General features: G+C 40.8%; 2 protein-coding genes across 5 annotated transcripts in view; both read right to left on the bottom strand.

The window, feature by feature from the left end:
* The window catches only part of pkd1a (polycystic kidney disease 1a), an 84719-nt gene extending 74430 nt beyond the window's left edge, over nucleotides 1–10289 (bottom strand). The window contains exon 1 of the mRNA XM_088341370.1: nucleotides 9686–10289. Coding sequence (XP_088197496.1) covers nucleotides 9686–9945 — 260 coding nt within the window. The 5' untranslated portion in view covers nucleotides 9946–10289. The remainder of the gene's footprint in view (nucleotides 1–9685) is intronic.
* Nucleotides 10290–19703: 9414 nt separating this feature from the next.
* tsc2 (TSC complex subunit 2) overlaps nucleotides 19704–23667 on the bottom strand; it is a 45871-nt gene continuing 41907 nt past the window's right edge. For all 4 annotated transcript variants that reach the window (XM_088341366.1, XM_088341367.1, XM_088341368.1 and 1 more), the window contains 5 exons: nucleotides 22567–22706; nucleotides 22423–22501; nucleotides 22266–22357; nucleotides 22103–22201; nucleotides 19704–20133 (listed from right to left, as the gene is read on the bottom strand). In XM_088341366.1, the coding sequence (XP_088197492.1) occupies nucleotides 19978–20133; nucleotides 22103–22201; nucleotides 22266–22357; nucleotides 22423–22501; nucleotides 22567–22706 (566 nt within the window). In that variant the 3' untranslated portion in view covers nucleotides 19704–19977. The remainder of the gene's footprint in view (nucleotides 20134–22102; nucleotides 22202–22265; nucleotides 22358–22422; nucleotides 22502–22566; nucleotides 22707–23667) is intronic.

The raw sequence follows: 23667 nt of genomic DNA, 5'->3' as shown, positions 1-23667 counted from the left end.
TGTCATTTTAGATTTAGGCTATGTCTATGTTCTTGCACATGTCGACTGCACTACGTTTACTGCTCACCTTGCACAATGTCTGACCATTTCTTTTTTCTGCACTATGATGTCTATGTTTGCACCAATGCATATGCTGACTATTTTTTTGCACTATGATGACTTTGCACCAAATGCAATATTGCACAACCCTTACGATACCAACGGTATCACGATAACACTGTATGTAACATGCCGACATTTCTTGTGTAAATACCGTGTAAATTATAACTATAGCCTTATGCCCCTTGTTTTATAACCTTATCTTCTCTGTTCCTTTATCTTCTTGGCTCATACCTTACTGTGAATGTGTAAAACTGGAGTGTCATGCCCAATTTCGTTGTCACAATATGTTAACCCATTTTGTAACAATGACAATAAAGGTACATTCTATTCTATTCTACCTATTCTATTCTAATTGTTTAAAAGCGATGTTTTTTTAGGTTGTTCAATTTAAAATGATGGTGAAATCTCAGCAGAAAAGTGTGGGGTGTACTCACTTTTGTGACATGCTGTATCACGAAAAAAAAATATCTCAGGAGACGTTTGGAAGCCAAAAGAGCCGAAAAAGCCACAATCTGCGTCATTTTTATGCATGGTTTTTCATTTTTCTCTTAATTAAAAAGCGTGATCTATCAAGTCAGACAGCTAGGAAACACGGCAAGTGAAATCATTTAAATCACTACACCCAAAATGTAAGCATTTTCTTGACCTTGGAAACACAACATTAAAATTCAAGTATTTTCAAGAATTTTAAGCACCCGTACGAACCCTGTAATAAGTAAAAAAATTACGGAACTTATATTTTTTTCCCATGCAGCCCCGTACTAAACGACCCAAGGTCCGGTACTCCTTTCCATGGCAAGCGACTGCGAGAACTCGGAAAACATTTGCTCAGAAAACGTCTTCATGTTCAATTCAAGCCCCCGGTCGGGTCCAGAACATTGTGTTCGTTTTTCCAGCTGCCGTCTTCTACCCGGTCTGCTCTCCAGCTGCAAATTGTCAGCCAGCTGTGCGCTCGAAGAAGCCTCTCTGCCATCGACGTTACGTCGATGCGGAAGACAAACAGCCCGGCGTGCTGAAAAATGCACTGCTAATGTAAGCCAAATTGTTTTGATAAATTATGAATTTTGGCAGCCGGGGAACAGATGACATCATGTGGATTTAAATTCAAATTCAGACTCTGGTGAGTAACAATAAATGAAGTTGTTACATCACAGAAGCATTTTGCCATTTCTAGAAAAAAAAACAACAAAACAAACAAAAAAACTTAATTTCGTGTTCTGTTCAGTTACAGCCAGTTTCCAACACTGTGTTTCACGGGTTTGTCGTCTTGGCACTCGTGTTTTTGTTCTATCCACTTGTATAAATATCTTGCGTCGTCTTCTTTTCGCATTTTGTTGAGTCAGAACTAGTTTGCGTTCCAACATATCCTACATTGTCTTCCTTTCATGTTTTGTTCAGTTTGAGCCAGTTAGCGTTCCATCATTATCTTTCAAGGTATTTTCCTCTTGGCAGTCTCATTTTTGTTTTAGTCACGTGCGAGTACATATCCTGCGTCATCTTCTTTTAATGTTTTATTCAGTAAGAGCTAGTTTGAGTTCAAACATACTGTATACTGCATTGTCTTTATTTCATGTTTTGTTAAGTTGGAGCCACTTAGAGATACAAACCATATCTTTTATGGTCTTGTCATCTTTGCACTCTTGTTATTGTTCTATTCACCTGTAAGCTCATATACTCCGTCGTCTTATTTTCATGTTTTGCCCAGTTATAGCTACGTTGTGTTATTACATATTCTGCAGTAGCTTTCTTTAATGTTTTGTTCAATTGGAGCCAGGGTTCAAACATTATCTTTCAACACTTTTTCATAGTGTAGTTGTCTTGGCACTCTCATTCATTTTTCTATTGATGCGTGAGCACCCATCCTGCATAACCTGTCATGTTTGGTTCAGTTAGAGCTAGTTAGTGCTTACTCAAGTCAAGTCAAAACCTGCTCCTCTACTTATGTTTGGCTGATTGCAACATAGAATTAATTTTGTTGCATCAAAAAATTAAAAAAAGGTTTCCGCATTGTTTTGTTTTTAACGACAAAATCCTACAAATTAAATCGAATTGGATCTGTAAAGCACTTTTTAGGTGTTTGAATGTTTTTGTGTCTTCTACTTTCATGTTTTGTTTGGTCAGATGTAGGTTATGTTCCAACATTTCCTAAGTCCCCCTTCTTTAATATTTTGTTCATTTACATCTATTCAGTCCTTTAACAATATTTTTCAGTGATGCATACTTGAGCTTGTGTTAAAGAAGATGAATGTTTTTGAATTCTGAAGATCCCCTGTTCTTCTGTTACTGTACACTATCCGAGAGTTGTTGTTTTTTTTTTTAAATATAAATTATTTTTTTTAAATCTTATTTTGTGTGTACATTATGAGATCACTTCTCAGGCCAACGGCAGATCTTTACGAAAGTTTCCTTAAAGTTGTAAATGGAAAATGGTAAATGGTCTGCATTTCTATAGCGCTTTTCAAGTCAATGAAGACCTCCCAAAGCCTTTTACAATGTGCTTCACACTTACCCATTCACACTCACACACCAATAGCAGCCATGCAGCCATGCAAGGCGCCAGCCTGCTTATTGGGGGCATTAGGGATTCAGTGTCTTGCCCAAGGACACTTCGACATATAACACGGAGGAGCCGGGATTCGAACCTGAGATCTCTTGATCCCAAGAAAAGCGCTCTACCCCCTGAGCTAAATGCACACAAGCTGTTAACGAGGTGGGAAGAGGTACTGGGATAAGGGAGACTAGAACAAAACACCGTACTGACTAGAGGTAAGATCGGGCCCAAAAAAAGCACCCGAGCCCGACGCAGGCCCGAGGGGTATTAAACCCGACCCGGACCGAGCCCGACTAATTAACTGGATTTGCTGGCCCGGCCCGAGGGGGGCCGAAATTACATATTTTATTTATAAGGAGGGGTGATTTATGATAACAAATTAAACTCTGCCTTTTGTTACAACATCTAGGCCTAAGTTAAATAAAACTGTATAAACATTTACATCTTTTATATTTCTGTGTCTGCACTGCAGATGTTACATTAAGCGACAATCTGTCATTGACGTTTTTTTTTTTTTGAGGTAGCGAAAACATTTAAGGGCGTCCGTCATTTTGACGACTTGATCATTGGGCCATAATCCACAGCAGCAGTAGTAGTACGTCCTTAAGATTTTAGCGCGGCACTATCATTGAGGGGGTGTTGACGTGTTGTGCCCTTTTCCGACTCCTATGCAAATCCCCCCCCCCCCTGATCGTATTCTATATAAAACGCTTATTAAAACAATAAAGCGAGCTAATTATAATAATTGGGAGATCCTAGTCTATATAACGCGTTTATTTAAACAATAAAGCGTGATTTTATTCTGCAAATTGCGTTTTTTAACGCGGATGAAAATGTCACCAACGTCAATGTACACTTCCGACAAAAGCGATCGTATTCTATATAAAACGCTTATTAAAACTCTTACCAGAGTGCGTTTTCCTCGTCAGTTCTCCTCTCTTGAGTTTATCCTTAACTTCTTGTTGGTCCGACTCCATATCGGGGATACCAGGCCAAAATCACGCGAATTTGCGGAGGGGAAGATTATTAAGAGGACAGCATTCACGTCACGTCACGTGCACAGAGCATGCTCTGGCTCCGTTAAAAGCAATTACAGCTCCTTCTCCGTTTTATCCAAATTATTTATTTTATAACAAGTATTCCTTGGTCTAGTATCCATACATAGTTTAAGTATATATTTTTAATGAACATATATTTATAATTATTAATTAATTAAAAAAAAAAAAAAAAGCAGGACCGAACCCGACCCGACCCGACCGTATGACTGACATTTCAGGCCCGACCCGGCCCGAAATTGCCTCGGGTTCGGGTTCGGGTTGGGGCTCGGGCCATGAATCTTAGCTCTAGTACTGACTAGAGGTCGACTGATTATAGGGCGGGCCGATTATCGGCACCAACATCCGGGAACTTGACGGATATCACTATTGGCATTTATTCGACGGCCCGATTAATGAGGCTCAGATACAGCCAAGCCTTTCTCTCCCTCTCTTCTGCCTTTGGTCTCACACGCTACCCACCCCATGCCTTCTGATTGGACAGGCGACCAGGGGCGGAGTCACTGTAGCAGGAAATATAAAATTAGAGTGGATGAGACAGCGGCAGCTCTGCTAACTCCTGAGTCCTGACATGCCTGTGATTCAAGACCGCTGATAATATTGAGATTTTTAAAAGTCCGCGGTGTGATTAAGAGATAGCTTAAAAAGTGTTATTAACTTGTTTTAGGGAAGGATGTCCAGGCGGAGACTGATATATTAGCTCTTAACATAACATTAGTTCATCAATCGAGTGTGTGTTTGTAATTGATAGAGAGCATAAAAAGCACGCTAAAGTGGAAGTCTAAGTGATTAGCTGTTACCATAATATTACTTTGTCAATCTGGCTCTTAAACAGGAGTAACCACACTTTTCAGTTTGTGATCTCCGTTGGGATTTCAAGTCAAGTCACATTTATTTGTATAGCCCTTAATCACAAAAAAATTCTCATAGGACTGCACAGGATTACAATGACACCATCGCCTGATCTTAAACCAACATGCGGGGAAGGAAAAACTCAAAACCTCAGCGAGAGAAAAAAGAAACCTTAAGAATGCACTTTTTGTTTAAAGTTAATTCACGTCATGTTGGTAGTACTGACATTTTAGATTTAGGCTAGTCATGTTAATATTGTTGAAATCCCTAAGTCCAAAATCAAGAGCCTGCAGCTGGTACAAAATTCTGTAGCGAGGCTTTTAACTAAGACAAGTAAGTTTGATCACATGACCCAGATTTTAGCTAACCTGCATTGGCTCCCTGTTAGCTTAAGATGTGATAGTATACAAAATCACAAGGACTTGCTCCTTCATATCTTTCAGATTTAATTTTCCCTTATGTTCCGGTCCGGAGCCTTCGCTCTGAAAATGCTGGTCTACTCGTGATCCCAAGAGCCAAGAAGAAATCCACAGAGCACTCTCGTTTTGAGCCCCGGAGCTGTGGAATGCTCTTCCCCCTGAGATTAGATCTGTAACCTCAGTGGAAATGTTTAAATCTAAGCTTAAAACACATTTCTATTCTATAGCATATGTATAATCTATATTTTATGTTGATAATATGTGTATCATTTGCCCTCGTGTTGGTTTTAGATCAGGGGATGGTGTCATAATAGTCTGTGGTTTGCAATAATCTGTTTTCTGTGCAGCCTTTTGAGACTCTCTGTGATTAAGGGCGTCACAAAAAACAAGACTTGACTTGAAATTCTAACTGATTTACTGTAAAATGTTTCAGACAGCCTTTAAAGTTCTATTGGATTTTTTTTTTGCATTGTTAAAAAATGTCTTACGCCAAATTTATAAGCTTTGGCAGCAAATGAAAAATATCGGTTATTACCTCTACTTAATACTAATCCTCTGCATCAACCCTGAAAAATGAAAATGATCTGCATTTTATATAGCGCTTTTCAAGTCAATGACTTCCCAAAGCGCTTTACAAAGTGCTCCACATTTCCCAATAGCGGCCTTGCAGCCATGTAAGGCGCTAACCTGCTTATTGGGGGTATTAGGGGTTCAGTGTCTTACCCAAGGACACTTCAACATGTAACACGGACGAGCCGGGATTCGAACTGGGATCCCTTGATCCCAAGACGAGCGCTCTACCTCCTGAGCTACTGCCGCCCCATAAAAAAAACCCAAATCGGTCTAGTAGCCGTAGTCTTGACATTGTTTTTTGCTACAAATTGGCATTTTGAAAAGGCCAAAATCTGCTTTCTACTAGAGATAGTGTTGCTTCTGCAAATAAATATATCCACCGGTACATAAAAGATATTTACATATGCCATGCTGCAAGTACAAGTTGAATGAGAGTAGGTGGTTAGAAGTCAAAGGAATAATGGACAACATGTGCCTTCCGAGCTTCTGCAACGGAACAAAATGTTCTTGCAGAAGCAGCAGCAGCAGCTCGAGAGCGCTCCCATCGAGACAAATTTTGAACAATTAAAAAAAAAAAAAACGACAATTAAAATCAAATTCTTTAATTGTGACCTTAAGATAGCTGTTGTGGGGACAGCCAGATCACAGCTTGAATGAAGTAATCCGCCATCTAGCAGAACTGCATTTTATTTATTGTTTTTATTCATTTGATCAACAAAAATACTACATTACATTTCAGAATCAACTCACTTAACTTTGGTTAACCAAGTTACTCATGAATGAATTAACAAAGTTAACCTGTGTTCATTCAAAGCACAAAGGGTCAATTTTAACTTTACCTTAGTAAACATATGGGTAAATAACTAACTTAATTAACATCTCTAGATAAGGACCATGTGCTCACTAAGTTAATGTTAAAATGTACTTTTTAAGTATTAAATTGAAACAAGTAATTTTAGTTAACTGATTAACAAAAATAACCAATGTTAGTTCAGCCCTTATAGTCGAATTTCACACTGCCCCAGGGCACACATGCATAACTAATTGACACAATTTACCCAGGTTGATTTAACATTAAGTTAGCGTTAAAATGTACTCTTCAAGTGTTAAATTAAAACAAGTCAACTTAGTTAACTAACAAAAATCACCAATGTTAATTTAACCCTTATAGAGTCAAATTAGTTATGAATGGGCACACATGCATAACTAATTAAAACAATTTACCCAGGTTGATTAATTATTAAGTTAGCGTTAAAATGTACTCTTAAAGTATTAAATTAAAACAAGTCATTTTAGTTAATTAATTAACAAAAATAACCAATGTTAATTCAGCCCTTATAGAATCGAATCTAACACTGCCCCTGGGATCACATGCATAACTAATTGACACAATTTACCTGGGTTGATTTAACATTAAGTTAGTGTTAAAATGTACTCTTTAAGTGTTAAATTAAAGTCAACTTAGTTAACTAAAAAAATAACCAATGTTAATTTAGCCCTTATAGAGCCGAATTTAACACTGCCCCAGGGCACACAAGCATAACTAATTAACATAATTAATCCGGATTAATTTAACATTAAAAGAGTAAAGATTGACACAAGGTACATAGACATATGGCTAGGAAAGCGAGCTCTGTTGTGGGCAAAGAGCTGGACAGCCTAACAACAGTAGCTGAGAGACGAGCACTGAAAAAGCTGAGGTCAATCATGGACAATCCATCGCATCCACTACACAGCATTATCTCCAGACAGAAGAGCAGTTTCAGCGACAGACTGCTGTCACTGTCTTGTACTACGGACAGACTGAAGAGATCTTTTCTTCCTCATGCCATGAGGCTCTTTAACTCCACCCGGCAGAGTAAAGGCCCACATTAAACCACACCACCTACATTGGATATTACCGAATCTTACTGCAATATGTATTCTGTGTAGCACTATTTAGTTACTCTATATAACACGCTACAGTGGGCATTTGCATGTCACACTGGGTATTTGTATATTGTATTCTTTTGGCTTTATTATTGTACTGTTCTCAGCGAAGGGATGCTGCTGGAAATGTGAATTTCCCTTCGGGGATGAATAAAGTATCTATCTATCTATCTATCTATCTATATGGTTAACTAATTAACACAACCAAGCAGTGGTCATTTTACACTAGTTCAGTGGAAAAATAGTTAACAAAGAAACATAATTAGTCTGTGTTAATTTAACAGAGTAATCTGTAACACTTTCTCAGTTGGCAAGTGGTTAACTAAATCACTAATGAAAATAATTAACCAGTGTAGATAAGGGTCATATGGTTACTGAGTAAGTGTTAAAATGTACTTATTGTTAAATTAACATTGGTTGACTAAGTAAATTGATTAACACAATTAACCGGTGTTAATTTACCCATAAAGAGTACATTTTAACACTTACCAAGTGAACATATAGTCCTTATCTACACTGGTTATGTAAATTAGTTACTGGCATTAATATAAAACTTGAAGAGTCAATACCAACACTATTTCAGTGAACATATGGTCCTGAACTTAACTGATTAAATTAGCTCATTCGTTAAATAATTTACCACATGTCTGTTAAAATTGACTCTTTAGGTGTTAACACAGGTTAATCGTTAATAACTAGTTAACTGTATGTCCACCAAGGTAGTGTTACTTATGTAGTGTTAAATTACAATGGTCAACCCAGTTGACAAATTAGCCAAAACTAGTCAGATTTTCTTAACCCACCAAAAGAGTACATTTTAACACTTCCCGAGTCAACATATAGTCCTTACCTACGTTGGTTATGTTGATTAGTTACTGATATTAATATAAAACTTAAAGAGTCACTACTAACACTACCTTAGTGAACATATGGTCCTGAACTTAACTGGTATGTTCACCGAGGTAGTGTTACTCATTTAGTGTTAAATTAACAATGGTCAACTCAGTTGACAAATTAGCCAGATTTAAATAAAAAACCACCAAAAGAGTACCTATTAAAACTTCCCGAGTGAACATCCATATCCACAATGGTTATGTTAATTAGTTACTGATATTAATATAAAACTTATAGAGTCAATATGAACACTACCTCAGTGAACCCATGGTCCTGATCAAGACTGCTTAATTGTGTTAATTAGTTAAAGAATTAACCTAATGTCTGTTAAAACGGGTTAATTGCCTTAATTAACCGTATGTCCAGCGAAGTAGTGTTACTTATTAAGTGTTAAATTAACATAGGTTAACTAAATTGACAAATTTAGGCAACGAGTCAGTATTTATTAACTCCCAAAGAGTCAATATTAACACTACCCCAGTGAAGCCATGGTCCTGATTAAGACTGCTTAATTGTGTTTAATAGTTAAAGAATTAACTTAATGCCCGTTAAAACGGACTCTTTAGGTGTTAACTCAAGTTAATTGCGTTAGTTAACCGTATGTCCAGCGAAGTAGTGTTACTTATTAAGTGTTAAATTAACATAGGTTAACTAAATTGACAAATTTAGGCAACGAGTCAGTATTTATTAACTCCCAAAGAGTCAACATTAACACTACTTCAGTGAACCCATGGTCCTGATTAAGACTGCTTAATTGTGTTTATTAGTTAAAGAATTAACCTAATGCCCGTTAAAACGGACTCTTTAGGAGTTAATTGCGTTAGTTAACCGTATGTCCAGCGAAGTAGTGTTACTTATTTAGTGTTAAATTAACATAGGTTAACTAAATTGACAAATTAACGCAAGGAGTCGGTATTTATTAACCCCCAAAGAGTAAATGTTAACACTTTCTCAGTGAACATATATAGTTTTTATCTACTCTGGCGGTGTTAATTAGTTAACTGGCGTTAATTTAACACTGAAAGAGTCGATTTTAACACTCGCTAAGTGAAGATAGTATCCTTATCTACCGCGTTAAATTAATACCGGCTACTTGAATGTGTTAAAACGTCTTTTAACGGGTTTTTTAAACTTGTTTTGGGAAGAAATTAGCTAGGGTGAACAAGTTGAAAAATGGTGATAGTTGTTGATTATTTGGAGAAAGAATAGTTCAAGATGGCGAGAGGGGGGGGCAAAAGGAGGGTAAAGAAGCTCAATTTGCTTAAAAATTGTGACCAAAATAGGTATTTAAGAGCTTCGGACGGACTTACAGTACAGCGGTGTCCGGCGGGACGTGGTCCGCCGCGGGGGCCGCCTCCAGGCCCGCGCCGGAGCAGTTGACCGCGCAGCCGCCGACCACGGCAGCCACGCAGCTGCAGTTGATCGGACAAGGCTCGCAGGTCCGGTTCGGCGAGGCCAGCGCGCTCCACGGCACCAGGCAACAGCAAGCCACCAGCAGGCCGGAGAAGAGGCACGAAGACGCCGAGGAGGCCGACGCCATCTTTTGTCCAGCTCCATTTCCAACAGGCATCGCTCCTCACATCTTCTCGCCTAAGATGCTGGAAGTCCTCGCGGGCTGCCGAGGACCGAAACGGACCGACTTTTCGGCTTTGGCTGGCATGGGAGGGGAATATTCAAAGAAAGAACCAGATTTTGGTAAAAGCGAAAGTATTCCCTCAAAGTTTCTTCGCTTCTCTCTCAAGTGTGTTCTTTTTTTTTCTTGAGGAAAAAACGGAGAGGAAAAAGTTTTGGAACTTCCTCTCTTCCCCCTCCTCCTCAGTGGACACGTTGCAGTACCGGATATCACCGATGAGGTTGGACAGCGCTGTTTCTCAACTACTATTCAGGCGGCGCGACTTTACAATTGAAATGAAATGATCTGCATTTAAATAGCGCTTTTCTGTTTTACTAAAATATGAATTCCCCTTGTAGAGATCAAAGCCAGCAGAAAAGCTAATGTTGTGACTCATTCATTTGCAGGTAAATTGTACCCGTTTTTATACTCATTATTGTTTTTATTTCTATTTTCTCATATACATTAAAAAGGATGATGTTGGTTAAAATTCAGACTAAAGAAAACTATGTTGAATTCATTGTAAACGTTAAAAATCCACTATACGATCTCTTGTTAAAAGTATCTTGTTATAATGGATGTACAAATGTATTTTATGTAAATGGGAAAGAAAGCTCTTTGATATGCTTTGGGCAGTTTTTCAGAGGGAACTGCTACTGAGATCAAAGCCAGCAGAAAAGCTAATGTTGTGACTCATTCATTTGCAGAAACTGTAATAATAAAAACCTCATCATCCAGTCCAGTGTGAATGTGGATCTTTGGTGGGACAAGTACACCGCGGTTACATATATATAGCGCTTTTCAAGTCAATGACTTCCCAAAGCGCTTTACAGTGTGCTTCACATTTCCCAATAGCGGCCGTGCAGCCATGTAAGGCGCTGACCTGCTTATTGGGGGTATTAGGGGTTCAGTGTCTTACCCAAGGACACTTTGACATGTAACACGGAGGAGCCGGGATTCGAACTGCGATCTCTTGATCCCAAGACGAGCCCTCTACCTCCTGAGTTAGTAGTTTAAATCAAATAACTGCCAAAATGACCATTTTATCATTTCACTGGAATGTTTGATTTATAAATGTCTTTTTCATGTATTATCAGGGTTGGGTAGAGTTACTTTAACTGGATTACTTTCAATGACTTTTGGATTACTCCAATACCAAATATGCTAATAAAAGACAAAAGAAACTAAATATGAATAAATTGATGACTCACAACACGTGGTAAGCTTCGTCTCCTGGCTTTGATCTCTGGCAAAACTAACATCAAATGCGACAGAAACACAATGAAAATAAATCCAAACAGCTTGCCAACATCATTTTTGCCGTTCCATGTGTTCCGTTACTCCCCAAGCCTGCACAAAATGTAGTCATTTTATTCATATTTATTTTCTTTTGTCTTTTCTTAGCATATTTGGTATTGGAGTAATCCAAAAGTAATTGAAAGTAATCCAGTTAAAGTAACCCTACCCAACCCTGTGTATTATTTACTGGAGCTGTCATGATTGTCGGCCATCTTGCTGCTAGGGGTTCTCCCAAAAAACAAAGAGCTTGTAAAAGGCAAAAAAAAAAAAAGAAAAAAGAAAAAAAGAAACTGCTGTTTGGTCACTGACTCTACCTAGTTGGTATTCTTCCTTGTGCTTTAAAGCACTCGTTTTCGGTTGCACTACACAAGGGGTCTTCGACGTTCATTCTTTGATATTCTAGTAAAATTATTCTCTTAGTGGTTGACTGAGTCTATTTCATCCTAGTTTTAATAATTACCGGTAACCTGGTTATAACAGATTTACAACATAGTAATATGTGATCATTTGTTATTTTATAAATTCAAATAAATAAAATTCCAGTTCATGGGTTTCATAAACAAAAAATTGAATCAAGTATTGGTCATTTTTTTAGGCAATAAAGAATAGAATGAGAATCTATTCATGTATTAAACAGATTTATTTATTTACAATGAATCCCTAATGCCCCTAATAAGCAGGTCGGCGCCTTGCATGGCTGCTATTGGTGTGTGAGTGTGTGTGTGAATGGGTAAGTGTGAAGCACATTGTAAAGCGCTTTGGGAGCTCTTCATTGACTTGAAAAGCGTTATAGAAATGCAGACCATTTAATGTCATTTCCACGTTGAAGTTATTCAAACCATCACCGAGGTTGGGTGGCGCTGTTTCACGTCTTTCTTTTGGACAAGTCAACTTTACAGTGATGTAGATGAAAAAAAATATTTGCCTAAAGGATCTTTTGTCATCTCAGGTGCGTTTTAAAAAAAAACGGAAAAGAAAACAAAAGTTTTGGAACATCATCTCCCTGAGATGACGCGATGCAGTACTGCAAAAGACAGGCTAAGGTATGGCGGCGCTGTTTCTCAACTTTTAGACGACTCGACCTGACAGTGACATAGATTAAATGGTAAATGGTCTGCATTTCTATAGCGCTTTTCAAGTCAATAAAGACCTCCCAAAGCGCTTTACAATATGCTTCACACTTACCCATTCACACACACCGATAGCGGCGTCAGCCATGCAGTGCGCCTACCCGCTTATCGGGGGCGTTAGGGATTCAGTGTCTTGCCCAAGGACACTTCGACATATAACACAGAGGAGCTGGGAATTGAACCTGCGATCTCTTGATCCCAAGATGAGCGCCCGCCCTCCTGAGCTAAACTGTGGTGATCCACAAAGGCCTGCAGGCCTTCTCTGCTGGCCCAAAAAATATCTGGATCATGTGATAATTCTTTTTGTCTACAAATACTTGGAATTCCAAATTGTCTGAGCTTCCTTTCATTGCTCCTTCCTGGTTGCACTGCTTCCAGATGTGCACTTTCATATTTAAGCATGAAACCGATAACATTTCAGCCATTTGTTGTTGCTAGGCTCAAATCCACCCATGGGCCTGCAGAGTGAGATTTGCTGGCCCTGACCCGTGAAATCAGTCCTTATCTATCTATATATCTATCTACCTTGGTCATCCCTCAAGACGGATGACCGACAGCAAGACAAACACATACAATAACAAAGAAAATAAAAAGGGAAAAAAATAGCTGAAGACACACACACACTAACATTTTTGGACCATGGCCAACCCAAATGCCCAAACACCCAAACAAGTATAGCACCTCGGCATCTAAGTTGGTCATGCTTTCGTCACTCCAGATGAAACGGGACAGAAGAAAGCGGCCATGTCACTCAGGTCAGGGTGACACAACACACTCTTTTGTTCAACAGCAGGGCCCGACAGCTTTCGCTGGTTTACCCCTGCCGCATCATACAAATGCTTAGGGGGCCCTACAATAAAACGTATATGTGGATTGACCCATTACTTTGGCTAATTTGACCCGGAGTCGTTATTGTAAAGCGCTTTGGGAGGTCTTAAATGACTTGAAAAATGCTATATAAATGCAGACCATTAACCATTTTAAAAAACACCAAAGTTTGACAAAAATTGGTCTTATAGTACAAAACAATCCTAAAAAACTTGATCCTTCTGTTAAAGTAAAATAAGTTGTTCCTTCTAAAAAAGGAATAACTAAAATGCAGTCAACACATTGGATTTTCTTCTGAAGGCTGCATGGTTGGTTGGTCTTTCCACTGGAATCATTTGTCTGGGTTGCAGCCTGGGTGGGGAGAAGGTAAAAGGAGCTCAGCTTCTGTTTGGTTTTGGGGAGGGTCCAGGGGCCGGAAAGCAGCACTTATAGATGCTGCTGTGTGTGGAAATGGAGGGCTGCAGAAGAAAAGTGTGAGAGGGAGAGCCTGGACATTAGGAGGACAGTACTTTAGGGATATGGTCTCTCCCCACCTTTGGACATTTTCAGTTTAATATGGAATAACTTGATTTTTTTTCAGCCCCTCTTTACAGCTATTAACACATTCTTTTGCATGCCCAAAAAACAAACTGTGTGGTTCATGCTTATGGTGAGTTACGTCTCTTAAATGCATGGCTGCTATTAGTTGGCATCCTAAAACAGTGGTGTTTTATTGGCATGGTTGGGTAGGGTTACTTTAACTGGATTGCTTTCAATTACTTTTGGATTACTCCAATAGCAAATATTCTGATAAAAGACAAAAGAAACTAAACATGAATCAAATGATGACTCACAACACGTGGTAAGCTTTCTCTCCTGGCTTTGATCTCTGGCAAAACTAACATAAAATGCGAGCAAAACAAAATGAAAATAAATCCAAACAGCTTGTAAACATCATTTTTGCCGTTCCATGTGTTCCAAGCCTGCACGAAATTTAGTGATTTCATTCATATGTAGTTTCTTTTGTCTTTTATTAACATAAGATCAAAGCGGCGCTGCCCTATTGTTTTATTGGCTGCTCCTATCTTCTGTGTTTTTTCTTCCCGTTTTGACAACTACACTATGGATTACTTCTATCCTATGGACATGGGTTTTAGCGCACCAAAATGCGTGTATTCAAGGAATCAACTCCTTGCCCGGAAGAATTCTCGTGCCGGCGTGATGAAGGGGCCTATCGTGGAAGAAGAGCCAGAGCTAGCTAAGCGGCTAGCGGCGTTATAAGTCTTCAGTACCATCCGTAATCATGGTAAATGCGAACTCACGACCAAATAAGATCATCGAGTGCTGGTGGAAAACATCGAAGCGCACGGGGAGCGCGGTTGCTGTGTTTTGCGGAAACGTGGCTCACGTTTAGCATTCCGGACGCTAACGTGTAGCCACCCGGAGCTACCCGGCTTCAACGCCGCTATACAGAGACACGAAAGCCGGGGGGAATCGGAGAGGAGGCGGACTTGCTAACACGAGGTGGTGTATCCCTGGATTTTTACAAAGAAAAGATTTCCATCTGCCGCAGGGATGTCGAACTTTTGGATTAGCGTGACGTCATTCACTTCGCTACAAGCACCCCTAGAGCATCATGTTAATCTGTTAATAAACAACAGGGTAGACTGCTGGAAGTGTGAATTTCCCTACGGGGATGAATAAAGGATCTATCTATCTATCTATTTGGTATTGGAGTAATCCAAAAGTAATCCAGTTAAAGTAACCCTACCCAACCCTGTTTATTGGTTTGCATCACATCATGAAAATGCCAATATGCTATTGGCTGAATTAGTCAAGTCAAGTCAAGTCATTTATTTTTGTATAGCCCTAAATCACGAAGAGTCTCAAAGGGCTTCACAGATTGTTACACTATATTACACAGACTATTGTCAACCGACAAGAGGAGTAGGTTATTCGTATGCAATAGAGTAGAGGTGAGTTTTAAGTTTAGATTTAAACATTTCCACTGAGGTTGCAGATCGGATCTCAGGGGGAAGAGCATTCCACAGCACCGGTGCCCGGATGGAGAACGCTCTCGAACCAGCAGAAGACTTCTTTGCTCTCGGGATCACCAGAAGACCGGCACTCTCAGATCGCAGGCTTCGGACCGGGACATAGCGGCAGATCAGATCTGAAAGATAAGAGGGAGCAAGTCCATGTATGATTTTGTACAGTACTAAGAGAACTTTGAAGTCACATCTTTGGCTAACTGGGAGCCAATGCAGGTTAGCCAAAATCGGTGTTATGTGATCGTACTTTTTTGTCCTAGTTAAAAGCCTCGCTGCGGCATTTTGTACTAGCTGAAGAGACTTGATTCTGGACTTCGGGAGACCAGAAAGTAGTGCATTACAGTAGTCGAGACGGGAGGTAACAAATGCATGAATTATTGTTTCCGCATCAGACTGAGACAGTATTGAACGGATTTTAGCAATGTTGCGAAGATGGAAGAAGGCAGTTCTAGTAATTTGCTTTACATGCATCTCAAATGATAGATCAGGGTCAAATATGACACCTAAATTTTTAACTGAGTCACTCTGTGTGATGTGACATTTGTCAAGGTTCACAGCAGTTTTTGAGAAGAAGTCACGGCATTTAGAAGGACCAATGACTAACATTTCGGTCTTTTCAGGGTTAAGACGCAAGAAATTGAGTGACATCCACTCTTTTATCTCAGTGAGACAGGCCTCCAAATTTCCACAGTTTAGTGTGGAAGATTCCTCCAACGGAAGATATAGTTGAGTGTCGTCTGCGTAGCAGTGGAAGCTGATATTGTACTTGCGGATAATATCACCTAATGGAAGCATGTAAATGTTGAAAAGTAGGGGGCCGAGCACAGAACCCTGCGGAACACCGCAGGTAACATTAAAGGGCTCAGATGTCGTTTCACCATATTTCACACAGTGCGTCCTATCTGAGAGGTAGGATCTGAACCACGAGAGGACGGTTCCTGAGAGACCAATCCATTTTTCCAACCGTTCTAGTAGGATATTGTGGCGCACTGTGTCAAAAGCAGCACTAAGATCCAGCAGCAGCAAAAGTGATGAAGCGCCAGAATCCATTGACATTAGGAGATCATTTGTTACCTTGATCAGCGCTGTCTCAGTAGAGTGGTTAGCCCTGAATCCTGATTGCATCGATTCAAAAAGGTTGTTCTCAGATATGAAAGCATTCAGCTGCTGTGCCACTACTCTTTCGAGTACTTTAGAGAGGAAAGGTAGGTTTGACACAGGTCTGTAATTACTTAAGATTTCTGGATCAAGGTTGGGTCGTTTTAGTGTGGGTTTAATAACGGCGGACTTAAAAGCTGCTGGAACTACACCTGAGGAGAGTGATGTATTTATAATATTTAGAACTGAAGGCCCAATGACGCTAAAAAGACTTTTAATAAGTGAACCTGGGAGCGGGTCGAACTGGCAAGTTGTCGGTTTGGCCGCAGTCACCACTTGTTTGAGATCATCAAGTGACAGTTCACTAAAACCGGCCATTTTCCCTGGGCAGCCACCCTGTCGTGCATCTGTAAGTTTCAGTTCTTTAATACGAGTGGTACTAATAGTATCTTTAGCAATTTCTTCCTGTATGCATTGAATCTTTTTAGTGAAGAAGACCATTAAGTCCTGAGCAGAGTGTGTCGAACTATCAGCGGTAGTCTGTTGCCTTGTAAGCGATGCTACAGTGTCAAAAAGGGCTTTGGGGTTGTTCTTTTGAGACGCAATCACCTTCGAAAGGTAGGCCGATTTTGCAGAGGCAAGGGCCGCTTTATACTTTAACAAGCTATCACACCAGGTTTGATGGAAAACCTCAAGCTTGGTAGCGCGCCATTTTCTCTCCCATTTCCTGCATTCTTTTTTAAGGGTTCTAGTTTCATCAGTAAACCAAGGTGTGCGTCTTTTAGGACGTGATTTTAGTTTTAAGGGCGCTATGGTATCCATCACACTAGTCAGGGTGGTATTGAACTCATTCGTGAGTGAGTCAATCGAGCCAGTGTATTTAGGAAAGGACGCAACTGCTTCAGGAAGGAGTTCAAGGAGCTCAGAAACTGTGCCAGTGCTTATATTGCGTCCGCTAAATCCTTCAGCTTTTTTAACACTACATTTAGTTAGCACCTCAAATGTCACTAAATAATGATCGGAGATAACGGTAGTACACGGTAGCACCATAATGTTTGAGGTTAAAACTCCTCGAGTCAGAATCAAGTCTAGCGTGTTCCCATTTTTATGGGTTGGCAAATCAACTAGTTGAGTAAAACCAAATCCATCAAGTAAAGAACTAAACGCAATAGTGAGTGAACTGTGTGGGTCATTCATATGAATATTAAAGTCTCCCATAATTATAATTTTGTCTGCATAGGTTACTAGTTCAGACAAAAGTTCAGCGAATTCGTCTAAGAAAGTTGTGTATGGCCCAGGAGCACGATAGATAGTTATTACATCAATTGACAATTGAGGGGACCGCGTCACAAGAGCCTCAAACGTTTTGTAATTATTAGCGGTCCGTGGATTAAATTTAAGCGATTTTTCGGAGATTAGCGCAACACCACCACCCCTTTTCAGCGTGCGTGCTGTATGACTACTCTGGTAGTCTGGGGGAGAAGCATAATTAAGCGCTAAGTACTCATCCGGGCGTAACCACGTTTCACAAAGACCCATACAATTCAGTTTATAATCACGAATAATATTATCTACAAGTAAAGCTTTAGGGGCGAGGGATCTAACATTCAAAAGACCAAATTTTAGCTTTGCTGAATCATTTGACTTAGCTGAACTCTTTGTAGTCTTTGTCGAGATCTTCAAAAGCTCCCGGCGTTGTGGCCGTTCGTGAGCGCTGAGTTTAAAGCTTCGGTTGTCCGGCGAGGAATGAATGGTGGAATTAGTTACATCCTCGCGTCCATCCTCGTGTCCATCTTGCTGTTTAGACTTCACACGCTTCACACATCTACCTGCACGGCAGCCGCGTTTCCTTTCCGAACGGCGTCTCCGCCGTCGCCGCTTATTAAGAGGGATGGATGTCCACAACGAAGCCGGGTCTCTTTGAAGTTCGCTCGGTATATCATGAGCGGTATAAAAAGTGCCCGAAAAGTCGAAATTTAGACGCTCACCCAACCGAATAAGTTCGTCCCTACTGTAAGTGGTTTTAGCCACACATGTGTCCAAAAGTGAAAGCAAAAAAGACAAGAGAACAGCAATAAATAGAAGGTTAGCTGGAGAGCTACGAGCCGCAAGCACCCACTATGTCGTTCTCTTTATTCAGCTTAGGATCTCGTGTTTTTTTGTAGACTTTGAGTTGTAGATACAGTACAAAAAATACAGTTCCGTATTCTGTATTATTTGCCTTTATGTAGGTTTTAGATGAGGGGATGGTGTCATAATAGTCTGTAGTTTGCAATAGTCTCTGATCTGTGCAGCCCTTTGAGACTCTTTGATTAAGGGCGTCACAAATAAACATGACTAGCCTATTTTTTCACTATCGGCCTCAAGACTTGAAGTGATGCTAAAGGGAGAAGCAAAAACCCGATGAGCATGGAAAAAAAGCATTTGAAGAAGGAATACAAGAAAGGTACACCTTTGCTAAATTGTATGGCTGTAACTATGGGGATTATTTGTAAAAAAATAGGAAAGCGATGAAAGCATTGAAATCTAAAGGGCATGACAATATATTGCATGACATTGCCTGCTCTCGCCACCTCAGCAGAGCAGAAAACATCAAGGACTTTTCTCACCCCGGCCACCACCTCTTTGACCTGCTGCCTTCCGGCAGACGCTACAGGTCGCACAAAACAAAAACAAACAGACTCAGAGATAGTTTCTTCCCCAGAGCCATTACCATCCTTAACACACACCGCACAAACAACTGAAACTCTTGCAAACACACTACCTCATACAGATGTAAAATTGTATTCATGCCAATGCTCACTTTGCACAATGTTGACTATATTATTGCACTAACACGATCCCAAAACTGTATGTAACATCCTACATGCCCACACTTTCTTGAGTAAATATTGTGTAAATTATAACCTTTATCTTCTTTGTTCCTTTATCTTCTTTGTTTTCTTTTACCCTCACTGTAAAATGTGAAACTGGAGTGCCACGTCCAATTTCAATGTCACAATATGTTCAACCCATAATGTAACAATGACAATAAAGGCGACTGGGAGGTTCGGGTTCGCGCCCCGGCCGAGTCATTCCTAAGACTTAAAAAGTGGTCGGCGGCGCCCTCTCTTGGCTGCGGCTGCATCGGGTCAGATGCAATCGACATTTCGTTCTGTGTACATTGTTACACAGAATGACAATACAAGGAAATTATTATTATTATTATTATTATTATTATATTCTATTCTATATATAATCAGTTACATATTTAAACCATAAACTCTTTCCATTTCCTCTAAGGCTCAGGAAAGTGTAAAATAAACAAAAACCAATTTTCCTGGAAAACACAGCGAGAAAAAACATGTTTTAATTGTCACAACAAAATATCGCAAACGTGTTTTCGAAAGGGCTCGTCTCTTAAACGGAAAATCCTCGTTGAAGCTTTCATCAAGCTCGTTTGGAATCCGACTTATTCAAATTTACCATTTCCTTTCGCTCGATTAATGCTCTCGTCTGGAGCCTTCAAAACATGTCACTAAAGCAAAAAACTCTCACTAGTCAGCATGCACGATTTCCAAGATCAACCTTCATCTAATGAGATCCAATTCGTGAATTCAAACCGGTCACACGAAATCGGTGAAGTCGTCGACGGTGGAAACAAGTCTTTTGCGCTGGCCTGAGTTTTCGGCGTTGCTCTGCTGAAAAGATTTGCTCTGCTGGGCGTGGCCCTGCGTCAGCGAGATGCCGGGGGTGGAGCGTGATTGGATGTCTTCGTGAGCCTGACGGGAGAAAGGAGATAAGAGACGAAGAAGAGAGAGAATGAGAAATGGGACTGCCTTTATATAGCGCTTTAAGCAGTCACTGAGGACCTCCAAAGCGCTTTACAATACACTTCACCCATTCGCGCCCACACTCACACACCGATAGCAGATGAGCTCTCCACCTTCTGAGCTACTGCCGTCCAATAAGAAAGAGAAAGTAAAATATAGCGCGAAGGGAGATAGGAAAGAAGAGAGAAAGGGAGGGAGAATATGGGGATAGAAATAAGGAGGGATAGTGAAAGAGATAGAACAGAGAGAAGAAGTGAGTAGGGGGGAGAAGGGAGAGAGCATGACGGGAGAGGCGAGAAAGGAGATAAGAGACAAAGAAGAGAGAGAATAAGAAATGGGACTGCATTTATATAACGCTTTTACCGGTCACTGAGGACCTCCGAAGCGCTTTACAATACACTTCACCCATTCGCGCCCACACTCACACACCGATAGAAGATGAGCTCTCCACCTTCTGAGCTACTGCCGTCCAATAAGAAAGAGAAAGCAAAGATGTAGAGTGAAGAGAGAGAGGAAAGATGAGAGAAAAGGAGGGAGAAAATGGGGATGAAATAAGGAGAGATAGCAAAAGAGGTAGAACAGAGATGAAGTGAGTAGGTGAGAGAAGGGAGAGTACAGAGAAAAAGGGAAATCGGTAAGTAGAGAAGAAAATTAAGTAGAGGAGAGGAGTAAGTAAAAGGAGATAAAGAGATCAAAGGGAGAAGAGAGAGAAGAGTGAAAGTGGTGGGACAAAAGGAGATGAGAAAGTGTGGAGAGAGGGAAGATAAGGGAGAGATGAAACAAAGAAAGAAATAAGAGAGAGGAAAAATGAGAGAAAGGGAGGGAGAAGATGGGGATGGAAATAAAGAGATAGCGAAAGAGGGAGAACAGAGAGAAGTGAGTAGGGGAGAGATAGGAGAGAGCATGAAGCAATTGAAAGTGGGGTGAGAAAAGAGAGAAAAAGGAGAGTGAGACAGATTGACAGAATGAAGTGAGAAGGTAGAGAGAGAAGATAAAGAAGAGAGGGTGGAAGGTGAGAATGACAGAGTAGAGAAAAAAGGGAAAGAAGAAAGTATAGGAGAAAATTAAGTAGAGGAGAGGAGTAAGTAAAAGGAGATAGAGATCAGGGGGAAAGGAGAGAAAAGTGAGAGTGGTGTGAGAAAAGGAGATGAGAAAATGTGGAGAGAGAAGATAAGGGAGAGATGAAACAAAGAGAGAAACAAGAGAAAACAAAAGAAGAGCGACTGGTGAGAGAAGGGAGGAATACAAAAGTGGAAATAGAGATGAGGCGACAGGAGAAAAGTGAGTCAGAAGAGAAAGGGAAAGAAGACTGAGGCAGATAAAGAGCGGGGAGGGAAAGAGAAGCGAGAGTCGAGGGAGAAGAAAGTGAGCGAAAGAAAAGAGCAGAGGGGAAGAAGTAAGAGAAGAAAAGAGAAGATGGAGAAAAGCAAAAGACAGGAGAAAAAAGAGATGAAGAGAAGAGAGAGCGCTGGAGGGAAAAGAGAATGGGCAGAGAGAAGACAGTGAGATAAAACAAGAGAAAGTAAGAAGAGAGAGAGGCGATAGGGGAGTTAGAATAGAAGAAAGAGTGAGTGAGAGAAGAATGAGAGACAGACCAAAAAAAGACAAGAAAAAGAGACAAGAGAGCCAAGATGGAAGATAATGTAGAGAGATCAAAGCGGTAGATGAGAGGAGAGGGTTAAGAGAAGAGTGCCAACAGAACAGAGAGAAGAAGAGAGAGAATGGAGAGGAATAAACAGAAGAGAAAGAGGAGTGGTGGGAGAGAGATAGCAAAAGAGAAGATAGAAAGGAGAGAATGGAGGAGGGGTTTACAGCAGAAACTGAGGAGAGAACAAAAGTAAGAGAAAAAGAAGAGAGAGGGAGGATCGAAAAAGGAGAAAATAAGAAAGAGGGCAGAGTATAAGATAGCCTGTCCTACCCTTGTCCTGATCCTCTTGATGTGCCTCAACCTAGCCAACCACTTGGAGGCGTACGCTTCTGACGGGTTGGCTCTGGACTGATGGACCAAGGACGCCATCTACAGGAATCGTGACCCATTACACCCAAAAAACGACAACGTCTTTGCCCGTCAATCAGCTTACGTTAGCGTGCAGCGCCATCTGCCGGACCAAAAGCGGAAGGTTGGCGTCCGAGACGATTTTTGCCACCGACGTGTCCACTAAGCCCTCCAGGTCTGCAAAGAAAAAGAAGTGTCGAGCGTGCGAGGACGGGACGGTGCCGGAGACGTGTCGGACTCACCTTTACGGCACTGCAGGGAAACTAGGTTGCATTCGTAATCCAGCGGTTTGATGATCACCTCCACGAAGTTGAACTGACCCTGAGAACATAAGAGAGGGGGTGAAGAGAAACGCAAAGCCTCGGAGGAAAATAAAAATCGGGTACCTTGATGGTCCCCAGTTTATAGTCCTCGCCGGAATCGTTGTAGACCACCATCACAAAATCATTACCGATGTGGCGCTTCTTGTTACAGCAGCCCTTGTCGCTCTCACGGTTGGGCATCAGTGTGGCGATGTGAAAGATGACTAAGGATAAGAAAAAGGACACAAAGAAAAGATTGAGTGAAAGAAAAAAAATAAGAAAAAAGCGAGATGACAAAGAATAGACAGAGTGGAAAAGGGGACATAAAGAGAAAAGAAGAGAGGAGACTGAGAAGGAGAGAAGAGAAGAGATTGATATGAAGAGAGAAAACAGAGAAGCGGGACGGAAGGGACAGGGAGACAGACCAGAGAGAAAAGCAAAGGGAGAAAGAGGAGCGGGAGGTGAGAAAATAGTGAGGGAAAAGTGAGGACAGACATGGACCAAAAGAGAGACAGGGAATGGACAGAGAAACGGAGAGAAGAGAGAAAAAGATGAAAGAGATATGTGAGAAAGAGAAAAAAGTAGAGAATAAAGACAAAGGGAGAGAAGAGAAGGAGAGACAGGAAGGAGAAAGGAGAGTAAGGAGAGAGAAAGGGAATAAAAGAGAGATGGAGGGAACGGAGGGGTGAGAGGAGAGAGAGAGACAGAAGCGATGGAGAGAAGAGCGATACAAGTGAAGTGAGTGGGAAAAGACAGAGGGCTAGAGAGGAAAAGGAGAGACAGAAGCGAGAGAGAGAGAGAGGAAAAGGAGAGACTGAAGCGAGAGAGAGGAATAGGAGAGACAGAAGCGAGAGAGAGAGAGAGAGAGACAGAAGCGAGAGAGAGAGAGAGAGAGAGAGACAGAAGCGAGAGAGAGAGAGAGAGAGACAGAAGCAAGAGAGACAGAAGCGAGAGAGAGAGAGCGAGGGGAAAAGGAGAGTCAGAAGCAAGAGAGAGAGACAGGAGAGAGAGAAGCGAAAGAGACAGGGACAGAGAGACAGACAGAGAGACAGAGAGAGAGAGAGGGGAAAGGAGAGACAAGAAAGAATCAAGAAGAGACAAAGAGGAGGAGGAAGAGAAAAAGCAGAGTGATGGAGACAAGAGAAGAGAAATAAAAAGGGGAAGAGAAAAAAGAAAGCGAAGAAA

This window comes from Urocampus carinirostris, chromosome 8, assembly GCF_059441175.1.
Source record: "Urocampus carinirostris isolate Australia breed hairy pipefish chromosome 8, RoL_Ucar_1.0, whole genome shotgun sequence".
Classification (NCBI taxonomy): domain Eukaryota; kingdom Metazoa; phylum Chordata; class Actinopteri; order Syngnathiformes; family Syngnathidae; genus Urocampus; species Urocampus carinirostris.
Note: the sequence above shows the minus strand (reverse complement) of the source record. Positions and strands in the feature narration are given on the sequence as shown.